Source organism: Portunus trituberculatus, chromosome 31 (genome assembly GCF_017591435.1).
Source record: "Portunus trituberculatus isolate SZX2019 chromosome 31, ASM1759143v1, whole genome shotgun sequence".
Taxonomy (NCBI): Eukaryota; Metazoa; Arthropoda; class Malacostraca; order Decapoda; family Portunidae; genus Portunus; species Portunus trituberculatus.
Genome location: NC_059285.1, coordinates 25,496,704 through 25,520,115, shown reverse-complemented (window position 1 = coordinate 25,520,115; position 23,412 = coordinate 25,496,704). Strand labels below are relative to the sequence as shown.

The 23,412-nt window shown below is 41.1% G+C and overlaps 2 protein-coding genes across 3 annotated transcripts; both read left to right on the top strand.

Annotated features, from left to right (window-relative positions):
• Window positions 1-11,723: 11,723 nt before the first annotated feature.
• On the top strand, window positions 11,724-13,469 carry LOC123511120 (piggyBac transposable element-derived protein 3-like). Its single transcript, XM_045266741.1, has one exon. It carries the CDS (start codon window positions 11,724-11,726, stop codon window positions 13,467-13,469), a length of 1,746 nt encoding a protein of 581 aa, XP_045122676.1.
• A 5,506-nt stretch (window positions 13,470-18,975) lies between these two features.
• LOC123511358 lies at window positions 18,976-21,821 on the top strand. 2 transcript variants are annotated; one of them, XR_006676774.1, is made up of 4 exons: window positions 18,976-19,372; window positions 20,128-20,283; window positions 20,458-21,122; window positions 21,349-21,821. XR_006676774.1 is itself a non-coding variant. In XM_045267170.1 (4 exons), exons 2-4 carry the CDS (start codon window positions 20,139-20,141, stop codon window positions 21,436-21,438), a joined length of 387 nt encoding a protein of 128 aa, XP_045123105.1. In that variant the 5' UTR covers window positions 19,007-19,372; window positions 20,128-20,138; the 3' UTR covers window positions 21,439-21,821. The 2 variants fall into 2 exon arrangements, 1 of the variants encoding a protein (XP_045123105.1); XM_045267170.1 differs by having other exon boundaries at window positions 19,007-19,372; window positions 20,971-21,122.
• Window positions 21,822-23,412: the final 1,591 nt, after the last annotated feature.

Here is a 23,412-nt window from a genome sequence, read left to right as displayed (position 1 = left end):
GAGCCTCTTAACTATAGACCTGTGTCTCTAACAAGTGTGGTCGGTAAGATTTGTGAGAGGGTGATAAAGAAATATTGGATACGGTTCCTGGAGGATCATAAGTTATTATCGGATCATCAATTTGGCTTTAGGAAAGGGAGGTCATGTGTAACAAATCTACTGAGCTTTTATTCAAGAGTGGTTGACAAAATACAAGAGAGAGAGGGATGGATGGACTGTGTATATTTGGATTTAAAGAAAGCTTTTGACAAGGTACCTCACATGAGACTGTTATGGAAAGTAGAGATTTATGGAGGACTGAAAGGAAAAGTGTTAAAGTGGATGGAAAACTACTTGAGATGGAGGGAGATGAGAACGGTAATAAGGGATGCAAAGTCGGACTGGTTGGTGGTGGAGAGTGGAGTCCCACAAGGCTCAGTGCTGGCACCAATACTTTTCCTGGTATATATTAATGACATGCCAGAGGAGTAAACAGTTATATTAATTTGTTTGCGGATGATGCGAAGTTGTGTAGGTGTGTGAAGAGTGAAGAAGATTGTGAAATTTTACAGGCAGACCTGGATAAGATTTGGGAGTGGAGCAAGAGGTGGCAAATGGAATTTAATCTGAGCAAAAGTCATGTGATGGAGATGGGAAGAGTGGAAGACGGCCAAGAGGGTCATATAAGATGGGTGAAGAAGTAGTGTTGAAAAAGGTGGAAAAGGAAAAGGATTTGGGAGTGATAATACAAGACCATGGGCAGTTTGAGGCTCATATTGATAAGATGTTTGGAGAAACGTATAATTTGATAAAAATATTGGATTAGCCTTCCATTATATGGATAAAGATATGATGAAGAAATTAATTAGTATGGTAATTAGACCAAGATTGGAATATGCTGGAGTGGTTTGGTCCCCTTATAAAAAGAAGCATATAAGGAAGTTGGAGAGATTGCAGAGAATGGCAACAAAAATGGTTCCGGAATTGGCAGAAATGACCTATGAGGAGAGATTAAAAGAAATGAATTTGTCTACCTTGGAACAAAGAAGAGAAAGAGGAGATTTAATACAGGTTTATAAACTGTTGAATGGACTGGATGAAGTGGATAATGAGCAAATGATGTTGAGAGAGGAAAACTTAAATAGAACTACAAGATCGCATAGTAAAAAGATAGCCAAGGGAATATGCTTGAAGGATGTGAAGAAATATAGTTTCCCACAAAGACGTGTGGAGGTGTGGAATGGTTTGAGTGAGGAGGTGGTGTCAGCAAAGAGTGTGCATAGTTTTAAAGGAAAGTTGGATGTGTGTAGATATGGAGACGGGGCCACACGAGTATGATACCCAGGCCCTGTAAAATTACAACTAGGTGAATACAACTAGGTGAATACACACACAGACACACACAAATATATATTTACATCTACTTATGAAGATGCTATTAAGTTGAGATTATAGCATCCCAAGAAAATAAATTTTATTATAAAAGTTTGGTTAGAAGCTATAGATCTTAATTTCGCTAAAAATTGAGGCTAGAGGAAAACGGTATGTTTTATCTGGCTCAAGACGACGGAAAGAATTGACAGAACAGTAAAAAATCAACGGAAATCGTTGAAGAGGACGGAAGAAGTGTTATCGTGATGCTGCCTTGCGTTATTGAGGGATCACTCATGTGGTAGGTTTGAATATGCTTTGTGCACAGCTCCGGATAGTAGTGAATTCTGGATAATGGCGATCGATGGAGCACGAGGACATCTTCAGCCGAGATATAAGATATATATATATATATATATATATATATATATATATATATATATATATATATATATATATATATATATATATATATATATATATATATATATATATATATATATATATATATATATATATATATATTTTTTTTTTTTTTTTTTTACATTACAAGGGCACTGGCCAAGGGCAAACACAGTGTTGGAAAAAAAATCCCGCTGGTTGCCAGGCCCTGTTAAAAGAAAAGTAGAAAGAGAAAAACAAAAAATCTAAAAGGAGGGTCCAGTTAACGTAAGAGGTGTCTTGACACTCCTCTTTGAAAGAGTTTAAGTCATAGGCAGGTGGAAATACAGACACAGGTAGAGAGTTCCAGAGTTTACCAGTGTAGGGAATGAAGGAGTGAAGATACTGGTTAACTCTTGCATTAGGAAGATGGACAGAATAGGGATGAGAAGAAGTAGAGAGTCTTGTGCAGCGAGGCCGCAGGAGGGGGAAGGCATGCAGTTAGCAAGTTCAGAAGAGCAGACAGCATGAAAACAGCGGTAGAAGACAGATAAAGATGCAACATTGCGGCGGTGACTTAAAGAATCAAGACAGTCAGTTAGAGGAGAAGAGTTGATAAGACGAAAAGCTTTAGATTCCACCTTGTTTAGTAAAGCTGTGTGTGGATCCCCCAGACATGAGAGCCATACTCCATACACGGGCGGATAAGGCCCTTGTACAGAGCAAGCAGCTGGGAGGGAGAGAAAATGGACGAAGACGCCATAGGACACCTAACTTCTTGGAAGCTGATTTAGCAAGAGTAGAGATGTGAAATTTCCAGTTTAGATTTTTAGTGAAGGATAGACCGAGTGTGTTTAATGTAGAGGAGAGGGAAGTTGAGTGTTATTGAAGAAGAGAGGATAGTTGTCTGGAAGGTTATGTCGAGTAGATAGTTGTAGAAATTGAGTTTTTGAGGCATTGAACAAAACCAGGTTTTCTGCCCCAATCAGAAACAAGTGAAAGATCAGAAGTTAGGCGTCCTATAGCATCTCGCCTTGAGTCATTTAATTGTTGTTGGGTTGGGCGTCTGTTGAACGCTGTTGAATAATGCAGGGTGGTATCATCAGCATAGGAGTGGATAGGGCATTGAGTCAGATTTAGGAGATCATTGATGAATAATAGAAAGAGAGTGGGTGATAGGACAGAACCCTGTGGAACACCACTGTTGATAGTTTTAGGGAAGAACAGTGACCGTCTACTACAGCAGCAATAGAACGATCGGAAAGGAAACTGGAGATGAAGGTACAGAGAGAAGGATAGAATCCGTAGGAGGGTAGTTTAGAAATTAAAGATTTGTGCCAGACTCTATCGAAGGCTTTCGATATGTCAAGGCCGACAGCAAAGGTTTCACCGAAGTCCCTAAAAGAGGATGACCAAGATTCAGTTAGGAAAGTAAGAAGATCACCAGTAGATCTGCCTTTACGGAAACCATACTGGCAATCAGAGAGAAGGTTGTGAGCTGATAGATGCCTCATTATCTTCCTATTAAGGATAGACTCAAAGGCTTTAGAAAGGCAGGAAATCAAAGCTATAGGGCGGTAGTTAGAAGGATTGGAGTGGTCACCTTTTTAGGGACAGGTTGAATGTGAGCAAACTTCCAGCAAGAAGGATAAATAGAAGTAGAGAGACACAGATGAAAGAGTTTGACCAGGCAGTGAGCGAGTTCGGAAGCACAGTTTTTGAGAACAACAGGAGGGACTCCATCCGGACCGTAAGCCTTCCGAGAATCAAGGCCAGAGAGGGCCAGGAAAACGTCTTTATAAAGAATTTTAATTTTAGGGATGAAGTAGTCAGAGGGTGGAGGAGTAGGAGGAATATGCCCAGAATCATCCAAAGTTGAGTTGGTAGCAAAGGTTTGAGCGAAGAGTTCAGCTTTAGAAAAGAAGAGACAGCTGTAGAGCCATCTGGATGAAGTAAAGGAGGGAAAGACGAAGAAGTAAAGTTGTTAGAGATATTATTGGCTAGATGCCAGAAATCTCGAGAGGAGTTAGAATTGGAAAGACTTTGACATTTTCTATTGATGAAAGAGTTTTTAGTAAGTTGGAGAATAGATTTGGCATGATTACGGGCAGAAATATATAGGGCATGAGTTTCAGCAGTTGGATGGCTACGGAACCGTTTGTGAGCCGCCTCTATCATTGACAGCACGAGAACAAGCAGAGTTAAACCAAGGCTTTTTAGCTTTAGGGTTAGAGAAAGTATGAGGAATGATAGCTCCATGCCAGAGATAATCACCTCTGTTATGCGCTCGGCACAAAGAGAAGGATCTCTGACATGAAAACAATAATCATCCCAAGGGAAATCAGAATAGTACTGCCTTAGTTCCTCCCACTTAGCAGAGTTAAAATGCCAGAAGCACCTCCGCTTAGGCGGGTCCTGAGGCTGCACTGGAGTGATAGAACTGGTAACGGAAATTAGATTGTGGTCGGAGGAGCCCAACGGAGAGGAAAGTTTAACAGAGTAAGCAGAAGGGTTGGAGGTTAGGAAAAGATCAAGAATGTTGGGCGTGTCTCCAAGGCGGTCAGGAATACGGGTAGGGAACTTCACTAGCTGCTCTAGGTCATGAAGGATAGCAAAGTTGAAGGTTTGTTCACCAGGTTGGTCAGTGAAAGAAGATGAAAGCCAAAGCTGGTGGTGAACATTGAAATCCCTAAAATGGAGATCTCAGCAAAAGGAAAGTGAGATAAGATGTGCTCCACCTTGGAAGTCAAATAGTCAAAGAATTTTACATAGTCAGAGGAATTAGGTGAGAGGTATACAGCACAGATGAATTTAGTTAGAGAGTGACATTGAAGTCTTAGCCAGATGGTAGAAAATTCTGAAGATTCAAGATTGTGGGCACGAGAGCAAGTGGTGTCGTTACGCACGTATGCGCAACATCCAGCTTTGGATTGAAAATGAGGATAGAGCAAGTAGGAGGAACAGAAAAGGGCTGCTGTCAGTAGTCACAGACAACTGTGTTTCGGTTAGGAAGAGAAGATGAGGTTTAGTAGAGGAGAGGTGGTGTTCCACAGATTGAAAATTAGAACGAAGGCCACGAATGTTGCAGAAATTGATAGTGAAAGTATTAGATGAAGTGTCAAGACACCCAAGGTCGACAGCAGAGGGGCAGTCCGACCTGGGGACATTTATGGTCCCTCCCAGAGGGGACTCCGAGGCAGGGCGTGGTGAAGCCATTATTAAATTTTGATTTGAAGAGAGTGTAAAAGTGTAAGGTGTTGTAGTGTAGTGTAGGAAGTAGTAGAAGTTGTCTTTAGAGGGCAGGCTGCAGCTGCTCAATTGTATAAATGAGACCACAAAGGGAACCGGGAAGAGAGGACACGGGGAATCACTCAGTCTGCAGCACTGCCTACATCCCCGTAAGTACCTCTCCTGGAGTATTCCACCGGGCGGCAGGTGACTACTGCCTATATATATATATATATATATATATATATATATATATATATATATATATATATATATATATATATATATATATATATATATATATATATATATATATATATATATATATATATATATATATATATATATATATATATATATATATATATATATATATATATATATATATATATATATATATATATATATATATATATATATATATATATATATATATATATATATATATATATACACACACACACACACACACACACACACACACACACACACATATATATATATATATATATATATATATATATATATATATATATATATATATATATATATATATATATATATATATATATATATATATATATATATATATATATATATATATATATATATATATATATATATATATATATATATATATATATATATATATATATATATATATATATATTGTTACGAACTGCCGCCCACACAGCACAGCAGGGCCACCCACACCCGCATCCACTGGGCAAGGCAGGGCACCCAAAGATCCTTACTTCAGCTTCCAACGCCGCAATCGTAAACCACTCAACTCTCAGCGACGGAGACAGGACAACGTACAGGACGTGAGGTGGCACCGGGATAAGTTGATGAAGGTCCGTCGCTAGTAACAATACATCAGCAACTCCCAGTTAGTGCACAGTGCGGAAACGAGCTACGAGACCGGAGAGCAGGGCAGAACAGCGGGACTAGACATCTGCAACTGACTCATTCCTCAAGCTGGCAAGCACAGGATCACCGGAGGACCAGACCGTCCTCTGCAGAAACAGGAGAGCTGGGTAGATGCCGAGAGTGGGGACCGGCCAACAGCAGGTAACAGGCCCAGAGGGGAAGGGAGCGGGATGAGACTGCCTAGACAAGCTCCTGACGACTGGCTTACTGAGCTACTGAATACCCCTTTTTTTTTTTTTTTTTTTTTTTAAGGGGAAGAGACAGATTGGTGAAAGAAGAGTTAAGCTAACTAGCTAAGGCAGACATAGTTTGAGTGAAAAGAGGAAGTACAGAAGGAGGCAGAAAGGTGGGGGACGATCCCCCGTGCTAGTTATATTTATTTATTATTTGTTACTTTATTTAATTTTTTCGTTCTTTTTCATTTTCTTCTTCAGGTTTTGTTGAAGCTGTTCGCCCAAGGTAGACAGAATTTAAGTAGATATTTTTTTAGTGGTTCATGGCTGTTGCAGGTTGCTGTGGATTCAGGTAAGTGTGGTAAGTACTGTTTTTCTTTTATGTTAAATACTTGTAAGTCAAGATTTATTATTCCACTTCCAACTTCCCCCCGCTGCCGGATGTCAGCTGACATTACCGGAGAACACCACCCCTCGCCGGGGGGGTCGAGACTACCGCGGGGAGCCACCTTATTCCTCACTGCCGCGTTTTGCAGCCACCCCCCCCCCTCCTCAACGACTCAGGGCTGAAGTGGTGATACTTAAGTATACGATCGTGTTTAATGTTTGGTACATTGTGGTGTGGTTAAGTTGGTGTTGATTAAGTTGAGTTTCCGTGAGCGGGGTGTGGCCCACGCTCTTACATAGCAGCTCACTATCCTCCCCCCTTCTCAGTTATACCACCCAAGTGCTTTGAACTGATGCATATCTTCTTACTTTTCAGGTTTTTGGGAGTGGTTTGCAGTTGTGTACAGGTAAGTGTGAAATTTAGGTAGGTGAGGTGTATGCTATTGATACTTGGCGTTAGTGCGTGATATATGTTTGTCTTGTACTAGTGTATAATGGCGGTGGCTGTTCTTCATTTAGTTTTAGGTAAAGTTTTCTGAACCAGCCGTGTTCCACTTGATTTTCTTCAGAGGTACAATTAATCTTGTACGATGTACATTAGTTTTTCTTTTATATTATTTCCTCTGCCATGTAGAATAATGTTTATGAGATGTAAATTGGCTTGATAGTGTAATTGTTCTGTAGTGCTGGTGTAAGGATACTGTTCTCCAAATGCTAATCGAAGTGCTCGGTTTTGTAGTTTTTGTAGTGATAGGGTGGCACTCTTGGATAATGCTATTAGTGGGTAAGGCGGGCAGGTGATTAATGGGAGAACGCAGGCTTTTATGAGATGTAGTTTTATTTTTGTACTTGGTCTGTGGAATTTCCTAATTGTTGATAATGTTGTTTTGACTGTATTTTTTATGTGTGCAATATGGTTGTTTATACCTCTGTTTATACCTGGTGTTAATATTTAGGCCCAGGATTTTCCCTTTGGTTGAATAAAGTATATCTTTTCCTTCTATTGTAATGGGATGAGCATTTCTAATTGCCAGAGGAATTACTGTGAATTTGGATGTGCTTGTTTTTATTTTCCACTTTTTCTCAAAATGATTTATCTTTGTGATTTCTCTTTCTACTCTTTTTGCCAACATTCTTTTTGATTTCCCGGGTTGTGTTATTATTTGAGTAATGTCATCTGCATATATTATATTGGTGCAACCGTGTGATGGGGAAGGGATGTCGTGTGTATAGAGTGAGTATAATGTTGGTGATATTGAGCTGCCTTGAGGTACATCACTTTTTATAGGGAATGATGGGCCTCTATAGGTTGGTAGACTAATGTGGGCTTTTCTGTCGTCTAGGAAGCTGCATAAGATTTTGGATAGCACGAGAGGCATCCTGGTATTATTGATCTTATATTTCAGTCTCTCGTGCCAGACTTTGTCGAATGCTTTTGATACATCGCGAAGGACTATTCAGCATTGTTGCTTGTTTCCTAATGAGTTTGCTATTTTTTCAGTTGTGACGGCGAGTGCTGTGTCTGTGCTCCTATTAGCTCTGAATCCATGCTGTATTGGTGGTAAGATGCTGTTGTGTTCCAGGTAAGTTCTAAGTCTTTTGTTTATTATTTTTTCAAGTATCTTCCGTGGTACTTCTAGTAGGGAAATGGGTCTGTAAATGTAGGGGTCTGTAGTTGGTTTGCTTGGTTTAGGTATAAGTTTAATTGGTGCTGTTTTGAAGGGTTGGGGAAAGTAACCAGCTGAGTATGTGTGGTTGAACAGATTGATGTGAGTGTTGATATAGCAGACTGAGGTAAGTTCGTTAGTATCGTTTTATTCATTTTGCTGTGGCCAGGTGTATTATTTTTAAAAGATCTTATTGTGTTTGTAATTTCTTCTGTTGTGATTGTTGATGTGAAGTATTCTTGATTGTTTAGCCTGCTGAGATCTGAGGTTACATATGGGGAAATTATATCTCTGTTGTCTGTGATATATTTGTTGACCTCCATATCTGTTGCTTGGTCGAATTGTGTTTTTTCTGTTGGGCTGATTGTAAATATGTTTTTCCAAATCTTCCTAAATATGGCTTCTTTTTCCTCCGCTTCATACACTTTGTTGTTGTTATGGTATATATATATATGGTGATGTGTGTGTCTTATTTCCTTTTAATTTTTTGAGATTGCTCCAGAAGTGTGTGGGGTGCTGGTATAAATCTGCGAGTTTGTCAGTTGTTTTCTCCCAATTTCTATTGTGCTGGGCTTTACATTCCATGACCAGGTTTTGTTTTAGGAGTTTGTATGTGGTATATTTTTCATAATCCCAGCCTGTCGTGTAAGCTCTGTGCAGATATTGCTTTATTGTCCACTGCAGGTTTTCTATTGTTGGGTTTGTGATAGGTTGTTGTATTGTCTTATGATGTCATACCAGGATTTTATTTGAGCATCAATATCTTCTTTGTCTTGATTGTTGTTTGGTATTAGCTGCATTTGTTGGTCTATTTCAACTTTAAATTTATCCCAGTCAGCTATTTTGTAATTAGGTTTTGGTGGAGTGGGAATCTTTATTGGGAGGGTGGTGATGGTGAATATGATGGGTAGGTGATCTGAAGCAGTGGATGGTCCTTGAGTTACTGTGTAATTGTGATATGTATGTGAATTTGCCAATATTATGCCTGGTGTTGTCTGTGTATTGTGTGCTATGTATGTAGGGAAGTTTGGTCTCAGGTGAATGAGTTTGTTTCTGTTTATTAGCATTTCTAACCCCTTCCCGACTGTGTTGGTAGTGTGTGTTCCTAGGCAAGGGTGTTTGGCATTTAAATCTCCTAAAATGTATATAGGTGAATTGTTGGAGGCCAGGTGGTGGAAATCTGTAATTGGTAGATATGGTCTGCGTGGTGGGAGGTATGTTGTTGCAATATAATATGTATTGGTCCTGTATTTGTTTCTATAGTGACTTATAGGATGTCTGTATCAAAATCGTCTGTTATTTTGTGTTTTATGTTGGACTTGACTAGAATAGCGCTTCCGTCATGTAGTTCTCCTGTAGAGTTTATTGTATGAGTGGTATAATTGTGTATATATATTATTTTATTGTTTGCTATACCATGACTATTAATCAATATGATGTCGACATCTATTTCCTTGTATGTAGGTATTTGTTATGACATGTCTGTTAGGGTGCCAGTGCGCAACGTTGTGTTGTATTATTATTAGTGTGTCCATTGTGGTAAATGTTAATGGTGTATTAGGTAACGGTAGTGTTATATTTGGTTTTGTCATACTTTGAAGCGTGTCTGTGTCTGTGCTTTGAAGTTTTGGTATTATTCCAGTGTTTCACCACATTCCACTAGGTGTTTTTTATCCACCTCATGAGATAGAGCTCCTCATTACGAGTATTTTGAATCCCATATTTATAAGGCGCAACCTATTTATAATGTCAATAATGAATTTAAAAGATTTAATCGTATTTTTGGCGATCTCACTCCCGAGTCAATAGAACAAAGGCAGACTGGCGCGAGAGCTGCTCGACCCAGGGCAGCGGCTAGCGTGCGGGCCAACATTAGTGACTCGTTTTGTTTGAGCTATTGTTTCCGCTGATTGGTTACTTCCGTTTGAAAGTGAACCGGTGGCCAATGTAAAAAAATAATAATTTATTCAACCAATCACGGTGGCCTTGAGGCTCGCGGTATGAATTTGAATTCAGTTTGAGGCAAGATGTCCCACTGTGCAGGTTGTGAACTGCATTACTTCAAAGTTATCGCTGAGTTTTTCGAGGACTGCTAAATCCGTACAGTTTTTACGTGATCACGGCGTTCTACCCAAGATGTATTAGACTTAGAGGTGAACGCACTTCAGTCTTGAAATCATTGACGTAGCACGGGAGGATTTTAAAACCCAGAATCGTGACGTCAGCATGTCAACCAACTAGGGCAGATTTTAATTGTGGAATATAGGTGTTCCACATATTTCTTTTATTTGAGTGGTTATCTTTTAGCATCTTGGTTACTAAGTTTAGTAGATATAATGCCACTAACTGTATTTTACGTTTCTTAGTGATTTGCAAGAAAATATGGGGATATGCCATATGTTTTAATTTAAACTACCACCACATACAATATTTGCACCTCCAATTTAGTATTAGCTTCACCAGCATCTACTGTGATCGTTTCTTAAGCATAGCACATACCACTTACTTTACTAGAACCACTACCATACCACATTCTTCACTAGAACCAAGATGTATTAGACTAGAACCACCACCACTTACTTTACTAGAACCTAGTATTACCACCACCACCACTTATTTACTACAAACACCACCACCACTTACAAAATACAGTTTTTTACCTTTAAATGCTGGTGGATGGCCGATTCCCTGGCATCTGTGTCCTCGTGATGGCAGATTCTGATCAGGAATTGCATCCTGTTTTAAATTTCTCACAGTTCGTGGAACCGGCGAATTTAAAAGCTTGTACTTCAGATTTTGTTCAATCTGGGCTGAACTAAAATGTCGTTCACAAACCACAGCATACTTAATATGGTCTGAACGGAAACACTTATGGATCCACTGTCTAGCAAGGTTATCATTAGATGGGAATTTATGGTATCTTAGGTTGCTGTCCTTACCAGGTGTATATCCAAATACAGCGCACACTCTTGCTTTACCCATTTAACTATTAACCCATTTACGCCGCTCGTTGCGTCAACGCAACGTGAAACAAGCTACAACATGATGTCGAGCTACACTGATAGAACGGCATGTTGTATCCTGTAGTTGCTTCCGATGCTAGTAGACACCCAGAACTCCCAGTGGAAGGTTCATATGATGTCACATGTCTCATCATTTGAGGAGAAAAGGTAGTGAAAGAAGCTCCATTTTCTGAAATACAATGTCTTCATCAAAAAGGAGGTGAGTAAGGAAAACTATCATCGGGCATTTGTTCATATCTATTTCATAAGAATCTTCTATGTTTCTATTCATGACAGAACCCTTTTGAACCATATTTTATTTGATAGTATGCTGATGACAGTTGTCTAAAAACTTTATAAAGAAAAAGTTGCGCTAACGCAACCATCGGCACCGGCCTCTTCATTGAAGTAGTTATTTTGTAACGCATAATTTTTTTTTTGCGCATATAATTGCAGTGAATGAATACATATGTGTAGCCTAACTTGTTTGTTGAAAGCATACATATCGTCTACAAACATTTTACGATATATAAATTCCATTATTATTGGGTTTTTTCAGAAAAATGAATTTGAACGAGATTTTAGACGAGCTAGAGAGACCTACTATGTCTGACGAGAGTGAAATTAGTGATGAAGATGAATCCACTGGAATGGTAAAACAAACTGAAACACAAGACGTTTACATCATGCCTGCAAATGATGGTGCTATGACGGATGAAGATTCTGGCGAAGAAGAAAGCGTGGATATCTCTAATCTTCCTGGAACACAGCTAACTGCTTTTGCAGTGTTAGATTCCACAGTGTCGCAAGATGATGTAGATGAAAATGTTGAAAGACAAGCATCCCAGAAAAAGAAAATCATAAAACTCAGAAAATGGAAAGCACAGGATCTCCCAGAAAAGACAAATGTTCCATGTTACCCATATAAACCATCAATTGCTGATATTCCACGTAAGCCTAGTGAGACCCTTGAGCTTTTCTTGGATGTATTAGCTATTGATCACCTTGTGAAACAAACTGTAAACTATGCAGTACAGAATGGTGAACATTCATTTGCGCTGACAAGTGATGAAATGAAAACCTTCATAGGAATTTTGTTAGTGTCAGGCTACTGTTGCGTTCCACGTCGCAGACTGTATTGGCAGAGACAACCAGACGTGTACAATGAGCTTATTGCTGACTCCATGCGCCGCGATCGCTTTGATGAGATCATGAAATATTTTCATGCTGCAGACAACACAAAGCTTCCCAAAAAGGACAAGTATGGCAAAGTTTCTCCCCTCATGGAAATCCTGAATGGCAACTTTCTCAAGTACGGGGAAGTATTTGGGCCAATAAATATATCCATTGATGAGTCAATGATACCTTATTTTGGTCGGTATCCCACAAAACAGTTCATCAGGGGAAAACTTGTACGATGGGGTTATAAAGCATGGGTTGCAGCTGATCCAAATGGTTATGTTTTTGATATATCTGTTTACCAAGGCAAAGATGGTGCTAAGGATAAGGCTAATGCATCTTATGGACTTGGTGGAAAAGTTGTACTTGATGTTTTGGATGTGATAGTAAAACGTTATCCAACAAAGAAGTTATCCCTTTACTTTGATAACTTCTTCACATCCCTCAAACTTGTAGAAAAAATCAAGAGCATGGGTCATGATGCTACTGGCACACTAAGAAAAAACCGAATCGAAAAATGCCCATTTACAAATCCTGCAAAGTTTATGAAATTACCTAGGGGAACTGAAGAACATTTTTGTGATGCTGAATCTGGGATAATTGCAGCACGCTGGCAAGATAATGGCATTGTAACAATTGCATCATCTGAGTATGGAGTATCACCACTAGTGAAGGCTGAACGCTATGTTGCTTCTCAGAAGAAACATATGAATGTTTTGATGCCAAATGCCATCCATCAGTATAATCGGAAAATGGGTGGTGTTGATAGGGTAGATCAAAATATTGCTCAGTACAGGCCCTCTATTCGTGGGAAAAAGTGGTACTTTCCAATTATCACATACTTGTTTACAGTATGTGTAAACAATGCCTGGATTTTTGCAAGAGAAGGAGGTTACAAAGAGGATATGTTGTCATTCATACGTGCTGCTGCTACTGAATGGCTACAGAATCACGGCAAAAAGCCAAATAATCCAGGAAGATCACGATCAGTTCTCAGTGTTGCAGGTGTATCGGCACAAATGCGCTATGATAATGTTGGGCATTACATCGTGAAATCGGATCCTCCAAAACGCTGTCGTTGCAGGTTGTGCAACAGTCAGACTGTATTCATATGCCAGAAATGTAAAGTATACCTGCATCAAAAGTGTTCAGTGCAGTACCATACCATGTAGACCAGGAGAATCCTGTGAAAATATATCTAAGATAGGTTGTACTAATTCTTTATTATGATTTTTCTTTTTTATTATCATATGCACCTCATTTCTCCACTTCGAGAGCTGTATTATCTCTAAGGGCTGTATTCTTTGGTATCCTTTAGTTTATAATGAAGAAATTCAAGGTTTCATTTTTAGTCAGGAAATTCTAATTATGTATCAAAAGTGAATTTTAAATATCATTTTTATAATTCTTCTTCAATGCTAAGAAATGTATTCTAGCTGGCTCCTTTAGATTTTCATTTGAAGAAGAGCAAATGTGTTTCCTATTATGCAAATATGTGTGTATGTATGTATGTTTTTTTTTCCTGATGTTTTTCCTTGTGTGCCGATAGTTGCGTTTACGCAACATGTATTGTGGTCGAAACGCCGCTCGTTGTGCTTGCGCAACAACACATTTTCGTCAATAAAATGAGAACCATTGTACATATGGAGTAATTTTCATCATATGCTTGCAGTTTAGGTTCACATTATGCATATATCAAAGCTGCAACATCAAATTCTTACTTTCATTTTTTTTCGGCTTAAATGGGTTAATATCGTAATACAATGCCCATGAAAAGTACACAATTGCTGATAAAATCTGCCACACGTGAACACACCACCATAACACTAGACGTAAACAATACACATGGTGACGTCAGCGGTTCCAATAATGCCGAAGTGCGTTCACCTCTTAGTCTAATACATCTTGGTTCTACCTACTGTGGTGCAATGTCCTACTTGTCACTGAGACTGTATGTACAGGGAAGTGTTTTTTTACCCACCTCATGAGATAGGTTAGGTTAGGTTAGGTTTGGTTTAGGTTAGGTTAGGTTGGGTTAGGTTTTGGGGGTGATAAAAAAAAAACTGGGTGATTTGCGCCAAAAACAAGTGGTAAATTAATTAAAAGGAAGCCAAAATCTACCAGAAAAAAATTAGTTTCGTCCAGAAAAGAGAATGTGGTGAAACTCTGGAAATTTACCGTGGGGTGAGGTCTTGGTACAAGCCGTTTCGTATTTTGTTAAACTGTGAATCATCTCTTGTGCACCAGCAGTTAGAAAAATCAATTTCATTATTGAGCAGGTAGAGTAGTATTTCCTGTTCCATGTAGGTGGGCTTGGTGTATCTAAATTTTTATAAGCCAGTTTCTATACCCTTTTTGATGTTTCTCAGACTTAATGTTGATTCCTTAGGCCAGCCCTCACTTTTACGTGTAATTACTTGGAGTCCTATATCTTTTCCCGGGATTTTTTTCTAATGGTGGTATGTTCATCTCATCTTGAGAAATATTTTCCTGAGTGGTCATTTGCTGTGCCGTGCTGGGAAGCATCTGTGAGTTTGTGTTTTTGGTGGTTTCAGTGTTTTCTGTGCTTTGTTGTGATGTTATGGTTTGGTTATCCTTGGTGAGATTGAGGATCTGTTTCAAAGGTGGGTTGTCTGGGAGGATTACTGGTGGAAGATTAATTAGTTTGAGTGCCCTATTGAATTCCTCGTTGTAAGATCCAAGATTTATTTATGGAATTGAGATGTGCGTGCATCATACATGCCATCATTTTTGCTGCCATGTCCTTCTCTATTGTAGGTGTTGTTGTAGGGAGGTTGAGATGTGCTGTAGTTGTGGTGCCAGACGTTATACTGCTGTAGGTTTTGGCGTTGTTGTTTTTTAATTGTTGCCTTTTCTCCTCCAGTGCCTTCTTCCTTAGTGGGCATTTATTTGCGAGTGTCCTGTGGTCTCCATTGCAATTTATACACAGCTTGGTGTTACCTGTATTACAATCCCTCCATGTGTGGTCATCTGAGCTGCATTCAGAGCATATCTTAAATTCCTTTGGTTTGGGGCATTTTGAAATTATATGATCTTCTATGGCGTAGCATCTGAGAAAGGTCATGAGTGGGATATATTGTTCTATTTTTATGGAGTGTGAGAGGATATTCATGTGGAAGCCCAGGATACCATGTTCTGTAGCTTTTTTTGCTGCTGCAGATTCTTTGAAGGTGATCTTCAGTATTTTAGTTCTGGTGATCTTATATATGGTGTCGATGCCTTCTTTCATCCATTGGTTGTTTGCCAGTAGTTCCTCTTCTATTTCTTTCTCAGTGTGGTTATATATGTATTCATCTGTGTTGAATATAAGTGTTGTCCTCTTTGCCTTAATTTCTGGTGGTAAGATTGGCTGGAATTTATTGGTGTTTAGGTGTTGGTTGGTGGTTTGCTGAAATATCTTATCCACTTCCTCGTCTGTCCCAGTCAATACTACGAATCCATCTTGGTGGGTGATAATCCGTGTTGCGTATATGATATTTTCGGAGAGGATTTTTAGTAGTGTTATTCGATTCTTTTGGCCGGTATCTTCACTTTTTATTTTCACTCTTGCTATGTTTCATATTATGAGTTGTAGGTTTAAGGTGTTTCAGTCCTAATTGGGGCCAAAGCCTGACATAAGAACACAGCTAACGACTGGATAGGTAATGGAAGGAGCCTGCCTAGGCTAGTCCCGTAACGCTCCCCCAGCTTCTAAAAGCCGTTGCAGGGGGCAGGGATAGCTGTGTGACCTAGCGCACCTAACAGTGTTTGGCCCACCCTGCAGCTTCCTATAACCACTCCTCTGAGGAGCCCCCTTATGACACAGGCCTGCGCCAGTGGCCGTGGGGTTTGGCTTTGTACCACTCTGAACAGGGGACACTAGGGCCAGAAAGGAAGGTATTAGTGAGAGAGAAAAGGAAACACACAAGGGTGGCTCCTCATCCAAGCGGGAGGAACCTGGAACACAGGTGTGTTACACTCCACTGCAACAGATAACTGGGGACGCTGGTGGAAGTAACAGGAAGGCAGAGCAGCTCCGCGGCGAGCGAATCGGCAAGCTGGTGCCTTCTCTAGAGCAAGGTGAAGCAGAGCGGGAGAGGTCTGTACATTTCGGTTGCTAGCGAGGGAGCACCCCTCACTATCTGGGGCAGCTTAAATACCCCCCTCCCCCTTTTGCAACACTGTGATTGGCTCGTCTATGGGCCAATCACTGCTACTTTGTCCACCTGCCTGGCCATATTTCCGGGCCCCCACTTCATGTCTCTCTTACAATACCACCACACTCCATCTTCACTACTCAAGTAGTTGCCACCCCCCCTACGCTGTCACAACACTCCCCTCCCCCATGAAAAATAGTCATCCCGACTGTTCAGTGTCACTATCACAACACACACAACACACCCCGTAACATAGTTTTCATACGACCGTCACCCTTCACACTGTTGCTCCTCACCTCATTGTCCGGCAATGAGGGTGGCCTCTGCTGGCCCCACAAGCATCCTTCCTCCACAACGACAGCCCACAGGCGGCCGATGTGGAGGATGCGCCGCCACTTGTTTGTGGCAACGTCAGCCTGTAGGTGACGGCTGCGAGTCGTTGCGGAGCGGTGTACGGCCTTTCCACGTTCCCAGTAATTCTCCAGCCTCTTCAGGGTGGTGCCTCGTTTCCTACGAGGCTTGTACCGCCAGCCACGGTCCCACACCGCATTCTGGGCATCACCGGCGCGCAGCTGTTACCAGCGGGTCATGGTTTGCCCCACGAGGCGGCGATTGTTCACCCCCCGTCGCCGCATAGCCTCCATCCGCTACTGCAGCATCACTACCACCTCATGCGCCGTCTGTGGTAGCTCTTCCTCAGGTGGTCGTCCAGTGGCCAAGTCCAGAGGCAGCCTCATCTCTTCTCTCCTGGCCAACGGGACACTGCAATGTGGCTGCTTCATCAGCGGACTTTCTGCTGTGTTGGAGGGCTGAACGAACGACATGCAGCCAAGGTCTTGTGCATCTCGGCTGAAGACGTCCTCGTGCTTCATCAGCCGCTTCTCCAACTTTACCACCTGCTTAGGAGTCTGTTTGGTGAAACTACATACCTCCAAGTCCACCACATGTGGAGATAGCACAGGGCTCGCTTCACCCACGTCTCCATCCACCTCATGTCCGTCATTGCTCGCCGCTGCCTGCTGTCCTCGTGCTGTCCTTGTGGTGACTGCAACCTCACCACCTCTCATGACTCGGCAGTGCAGCACCAGCCTCTCGTCCTCGACATCTGAATTCGTCACGGGGCTCGCTTCACCCGTGTCTCCGTCCACCTCACAGCTGTCATTGCTCGCCACTGCCTGCCATCCACGTGCTCTCCTGGTGGCGTCTGCAACCTCACCACCGCAGCTTCTCACCACCGCCTGGCATTCACGGGTTCTCACAGTGGTGTCTGCAACCTCACCTTCCCTCACGACTCGGCAGTGTAGCTTCAGCCTCTCGTCCTCAACAACTGAACTCGTCACGGGGCTCTCCACCTGTTCAAGAGCATCCTCAAGGATCAGTGGTACCCATTGTCCTCGTACCTGTATCTGCATCCTTCCGAGGTCCACACATGCTTCACTCTGAACCAGAAAATCCATCCCCAACAGACAGGGTTCCTCCATGTCAGCCACGAATACTGGTAGCTTCTCTTCCACGCCACCCACTGTGATCGTAGACATCACAGGGCCTTGTAGCATCGTACAGTGGCCAGTCACGCCACACAGCTGCCAGTCTGACACAGGGAAATCTTGACTTGCCAATACATCTTCCCTGACGAAGGTCCTCGCCACTCCAGTGTCCACCACCAGGGGACACGGGCGGTCGTCCACTGTGCCCGACACTCGGACCGCCAGCGCAGTAGCATTGCTGTGGCACTTTACACAGACGGGGCCCGGGGACGACTTGGCTGAACAGTGGCCCGAACTCCCAGCCTGCTTTCGTTTCCCCCCACCATCATGACGTCCTTCAGCTGTGAGCAGGCAGCACGGCGATGCCCCCACCGTCCACAGTTCTCGCAGCAAGTCTTGGTGGGAGAACGTGTTTGCACATCCTCCAGCGAGCGTGTCCTCCACTCACTGCGGCAGTCACTGCGACTATGACCACGTTTGCCACACTTCCAGCAGAAGCCATTAAACTTACCTGAACTGGTGTGCCTCATCTTCCCCTTTTGGACTTGGGTACAGCGAACTGGTAGGTGGCGGCACAGCGGCTTCTAGGCGGCAAAGCGGTGGTGCAGCGTCACAGCGGAGGTGGTAGTATACAGGAAGGTCTCAAATTCCATGGCCCCCGCCAGAGCCTGCTGTACATCTGCTGGGTGTGCCTGCGTCACGTAGATTTGCACCTGCTGATCCTCCAGTGCGTCTACAAAAGCATCCCGAGACAGTACCCTCACCATCTCTTCTGGGGCCACTGGGTACGCATGACACACCAGCGACTCTAACACCTGAGCTAGCTGTAGAAGAGACTCAGGGTGGTAGTATTAATCAGCCCCTTCCCCACCCCTTCCCCATCCCCATCCCTGGGATTGGAGTAGTAGAGAACAACACCACTCCCTTCCCGGAGCTGGGGACTCCGACGGGGTCTAAGAATGCTGTTGGTAGCCCTTTCAATCCAATAGCCATGGAAAATAAGGTAATTAATGCATTTCTCTCCTACAGTTTAATTGGAATATATTGTGTAATGTAAATTAATACATAAAAATAGTGATCTACAGATAAATAGCAAATTAAAAGTTGAGATATGTTGGTAACCATGATAATCAAGATCAAGATCACCATTGTAGTTGTTTTGCCGCTCAGAAATCAGAATACGGCTTGTGAGTGAGTCTCTGAAATGGAATCCAGCAAGCGTACCAGCCCTACTGGGGTAGTTGCAAAGGACTACCTTGTAGAATTGATAAGACAAGAGACAGTGCTGCATAACAAAAGCACTGACGGCCGCATTGTTCTGTTTAAAAAGCAAGCATGGGCCAGAGTGGAGGAGAAATTTAACGCCTCAAGTTTGTCGGGGAAGAAGACCGTTCAGCAACTAATGAAAGTTTGGGAACGTATAAAAGCAAAGTAAGTAGTATTCATATGACATATATAATGTAGTTTTAATATTACCCAGGTACTCTCACCCGCAACCTAACCTTACCAAATCTAACCCAACCTTACCCAGAAAAAAAAAAAAAAAAAAGCTGCCACCATTACAAGTGATTATACATCGATGAGGTTCACGTCACTCCTACTGAAAAGTAATATTTAATGAGAAGAGTAAGAAAAGTCATGCTGAAACGTGTGAGAATACAAGCAATAAGTTATTGCTGTTCCATACAATACATGTCTAAAAATAACTTCTGAACCTCTAACTGGAGCGTGAAGCTTATTATTTATTAACTGCAGCATATTTCTAGAAAGAATAATTTTCCTCTGCTAATAACTATTCTGACAACAAATATGCCTCTTGTGTGTTTATGTAACTTCTTAGCATTTAATGGTATGGAGCTCAGGGAAATTGGATTCCTTTTGTTACATAGATACAAAATTAAGTGAAGTCTAACAGTTCTGTTACCAAATTTCCCCACATCAAGACAAACTACCCAACTCATGATTAAATTAACACTAAATCAAATTCTGATAGGAATATTGTTTATCTTCAAAATATGATATATTTTCAAAGTACTTTCATCTGCAATCCACCATTACTTAATGTTAGCTTAGCTGGCCCACAAAAATAACACCATTTCCACTAGCCTACATGTAGTGTTCAGGCCATTAGTGATTTAGTGAATAAGTTTTCACCACTTAATACTTATATTCCATATCTATTACAGAGCAAAACAGGATGACAGAGTTCAAACGGGAAGTGCGGAAAACTGGTGGAGGTCCACCTCCAACCCTCCCAGATGACACAGCTAAGGTCATCGGCATCATTGGTAGTGAGGTTAATGACCTTGGATGTGCATTTGATTGTGACACTGGCCCTTCTGGTAAGTTATAAGTTTTTATTTTTCTTTAGTGTCTGATATATGCTGCTATATGAAATGAATTAATCACAACTTTTAAAGACAGTGGAATGACAGTGCTATATATCATGTTTACTAAGTAGTAATGTTTAACCATTACCTTTCATGTCCACTGGATTTCATCATGCATCTCCTCAGTTGTGATGAAATCCTTCGTCTTTTGTAAGCCATTACATTGCAAATATATTGCATTACCTCATATGGGTAAGGCCAGTAGCCTTAAGTTGAGGAAAGAATGTATGAACTAGTTAAAAATAAATAATACACATTATTGCAGAATTTCATTGGAATTCTTTTTTGGCACAAGTTTGCACTTAGTGTGATGACTTAATTTGGGGATTGATTACACCTTTAATCATATTGGGCAGTGTGTGGCATTATGTTGAAGACTCTCTTCACAATGAAAAGTAATATGTTGATCTCTCTAATGGAGGATACACTTATGGCCAATTTATTTCACCATAGCTTCTCAACCAAGCAATCAATGGGTATACCCGGTCTAGAATAATATTTCTGCCCCACTTCCTGGGGATGAATACCTGTCTTAATTTACAGGTGTTACACAATTGATAAATGTATTTTTGTTCATTTATTGGTTGCTATTCTCAGGCAATGAATGTAATGATTAGTAATTCAGTTAATAAATTGCAGATTCTGATGTTGCATCACCAGCAGTCTCAGAGAACACTGCCATTACCATTGTCCTCGATGAACTGGTGGCATCATCAAGTGTTCCAGGGAGAACAACAGCATCAGTGTGTGCCCCAAAAGCACATGAATCGATGCCGAAAAATCTCGCCACTGTAAGTCAAAGCAAGATAATCTGACACTTTAGTCCACAAAACATCTCATTTGTGATTTTAATTACGGACAATTAATTAAATTAATTAAAATCACAAATAGCAAAACTAAAGTGATCATAATATAATAAAATAAAATACTGCAGACCATAATAAAAATTAAATCATAATTATAATCATACCCATATCAGATGAAGACATTTTCCATTGATCTGTTATAATTTGGCAGGTATCAAAGAAGAGGAAGAGGAGGTTTTCTGAAACCAACCCTGCAACACTCCAGGTGAGTGAACAGCAAAAGTTGTTGCTAGAAGAATAGCTGAAGGTGGTGAAGCTGCAGCAGCAAGGAGAGAGGGAGAAGAATGAAGAGTGTATGAAGCTGTGGAAGTTGCAGCAAGAGAAGGAGAGACTGAAAATTCTACTGCTGAAACTGTGGCTGCGCCTCGCACCCATAACTGACAGCCGGAATCACGGGAGCACAGGGCGAGCAAGGGACGCTCGCCATTGGTGGATCACGGCTCAGCCAGGCCTGCGGTGATCTGGTTCGGGATTGGCCAGCGTGTCCAGCACTCCCTCTCCTCCGATCCGTTTCCTGATTGGCCAGCATGTCCAGTTCTGATCGGTCACGTGATTGGCTAACTGTGATCTGGCTGAAAAGTATATATATATATATGACCGATGTACTCGAATAAATCAGTTCCTGACCTGCCACCACGGTTTTCACTGCCCTCGTTGCCTAGGCTAGTAGCTGCTCGCTACAAAACAACAACTTAGAGAAGGGTCAAAAGAAGAGTGGGTTTAAGTCGGTTAAATTATACACAGAAATTCTATATCAAAATCACATTTTTTACTAAATATGTATTGACTTACATTATTGTTTCATTGCCCCTTTGCTTGGCACACCATTCATTATATACAAGACTGCAAAGATTAAAAGTACTCTCTTATAATTCTATCTCCATTTCCTATTTGTCTATAATCATAATCACAAACAGCAAGACTAAAATATTTATAATTTAATCAATAAAAAAAAGTAATTCAGGCACTAGTCAAGGGCAAACAAAACAAGATGAAAAAAAGGCCCACTCATTTGCTGTGTCCCACAAGGTCATGGCTAGTCCAAAACAGAAAGTGTCTTGACACCTTCCTCTTGAAGGAATTCAAGTCGTAGGATGAAAGAAATATAGAGGGAGGTAGGGAGTTCCACAGTTTACCAATGAAAGGGATGAAAGTGAGAATACTGGTTAACTTTTGCATTAGAGAGGTGGACAGAATAGGGATGAGAGAAAGAGAAAAGTCTTGTGCGGTGTGGCCGCGGAGGAGGGGAGACATGCAGTTAGCAAGATCAGAAGAGCAGTTAGCATGAAATAGCGATAGAAGATAGCAATAGATGCAACATTACGGCGTTGAGAAAGAGGCTGAAGACAGTTAGTTTAGAAGAGAGGAGCTGATGAGGCAAAAGGCATTGATTCCACCCTGTCCAACAGAATGGTATCATACTCCATAATAAGGCTCCTGTAGAGAGTTAGCAGTTGGAAGGTGAGAAAAACTGGCGGAGACATCTCAGAATGCCAAACTTCATAGAAGCTGTTTTGGCAAGAGATGAGATATGAAGTTTCCAATTTAGATTATAAGTGAGGACAGACCGAGGATGTTTAGTGTAGAAGAGGGGGACAGCTGAGTGTCATTGAAAAGGAGATAGTTGTCTTGGGAGGTTGTGTCAAGTTGACAGATGGGAGAATTGAGTTTTTGAGGCATTGAACAATATTAAGTCAATAATTTCTTTATAATCATATCCATGACAGATGGAGACAAATTTGCAGTGATCTAATATAATTTGAAATATATGAATAATTATGTTGTCTTACATTACTTTTATCATTATCACCTTGTCACGGTTGCCAATTGTTACGTTCACCGGTTAAACTGGTAAGATTGGCATCGGAGAGCCGGTGAACAATAACAATAAAAAAAAACACTGCAGGTTCAACTGGTGAGGAAATGCAAAAGGGGGTCACTTTAAAAAGCTATTTTAATAACCCGTAATGAAATTGACACATATATAACAAGAAACATGAAACACAGATATATAACATGAAACACAGGAAAATGACATACACATATACATATAACACAGTAATAAATACAACAATAAAGAACCCAACTTAATACCTAACAATAATCCTAATCCTATATAGAGGCAATGTGGAAAACACGGACGATACTTATGCGGTGTCGCAGTGGTGAAATGCTGGGTGATGGTTGATCCCACGGTAGACCCAAGAGGCGTTGT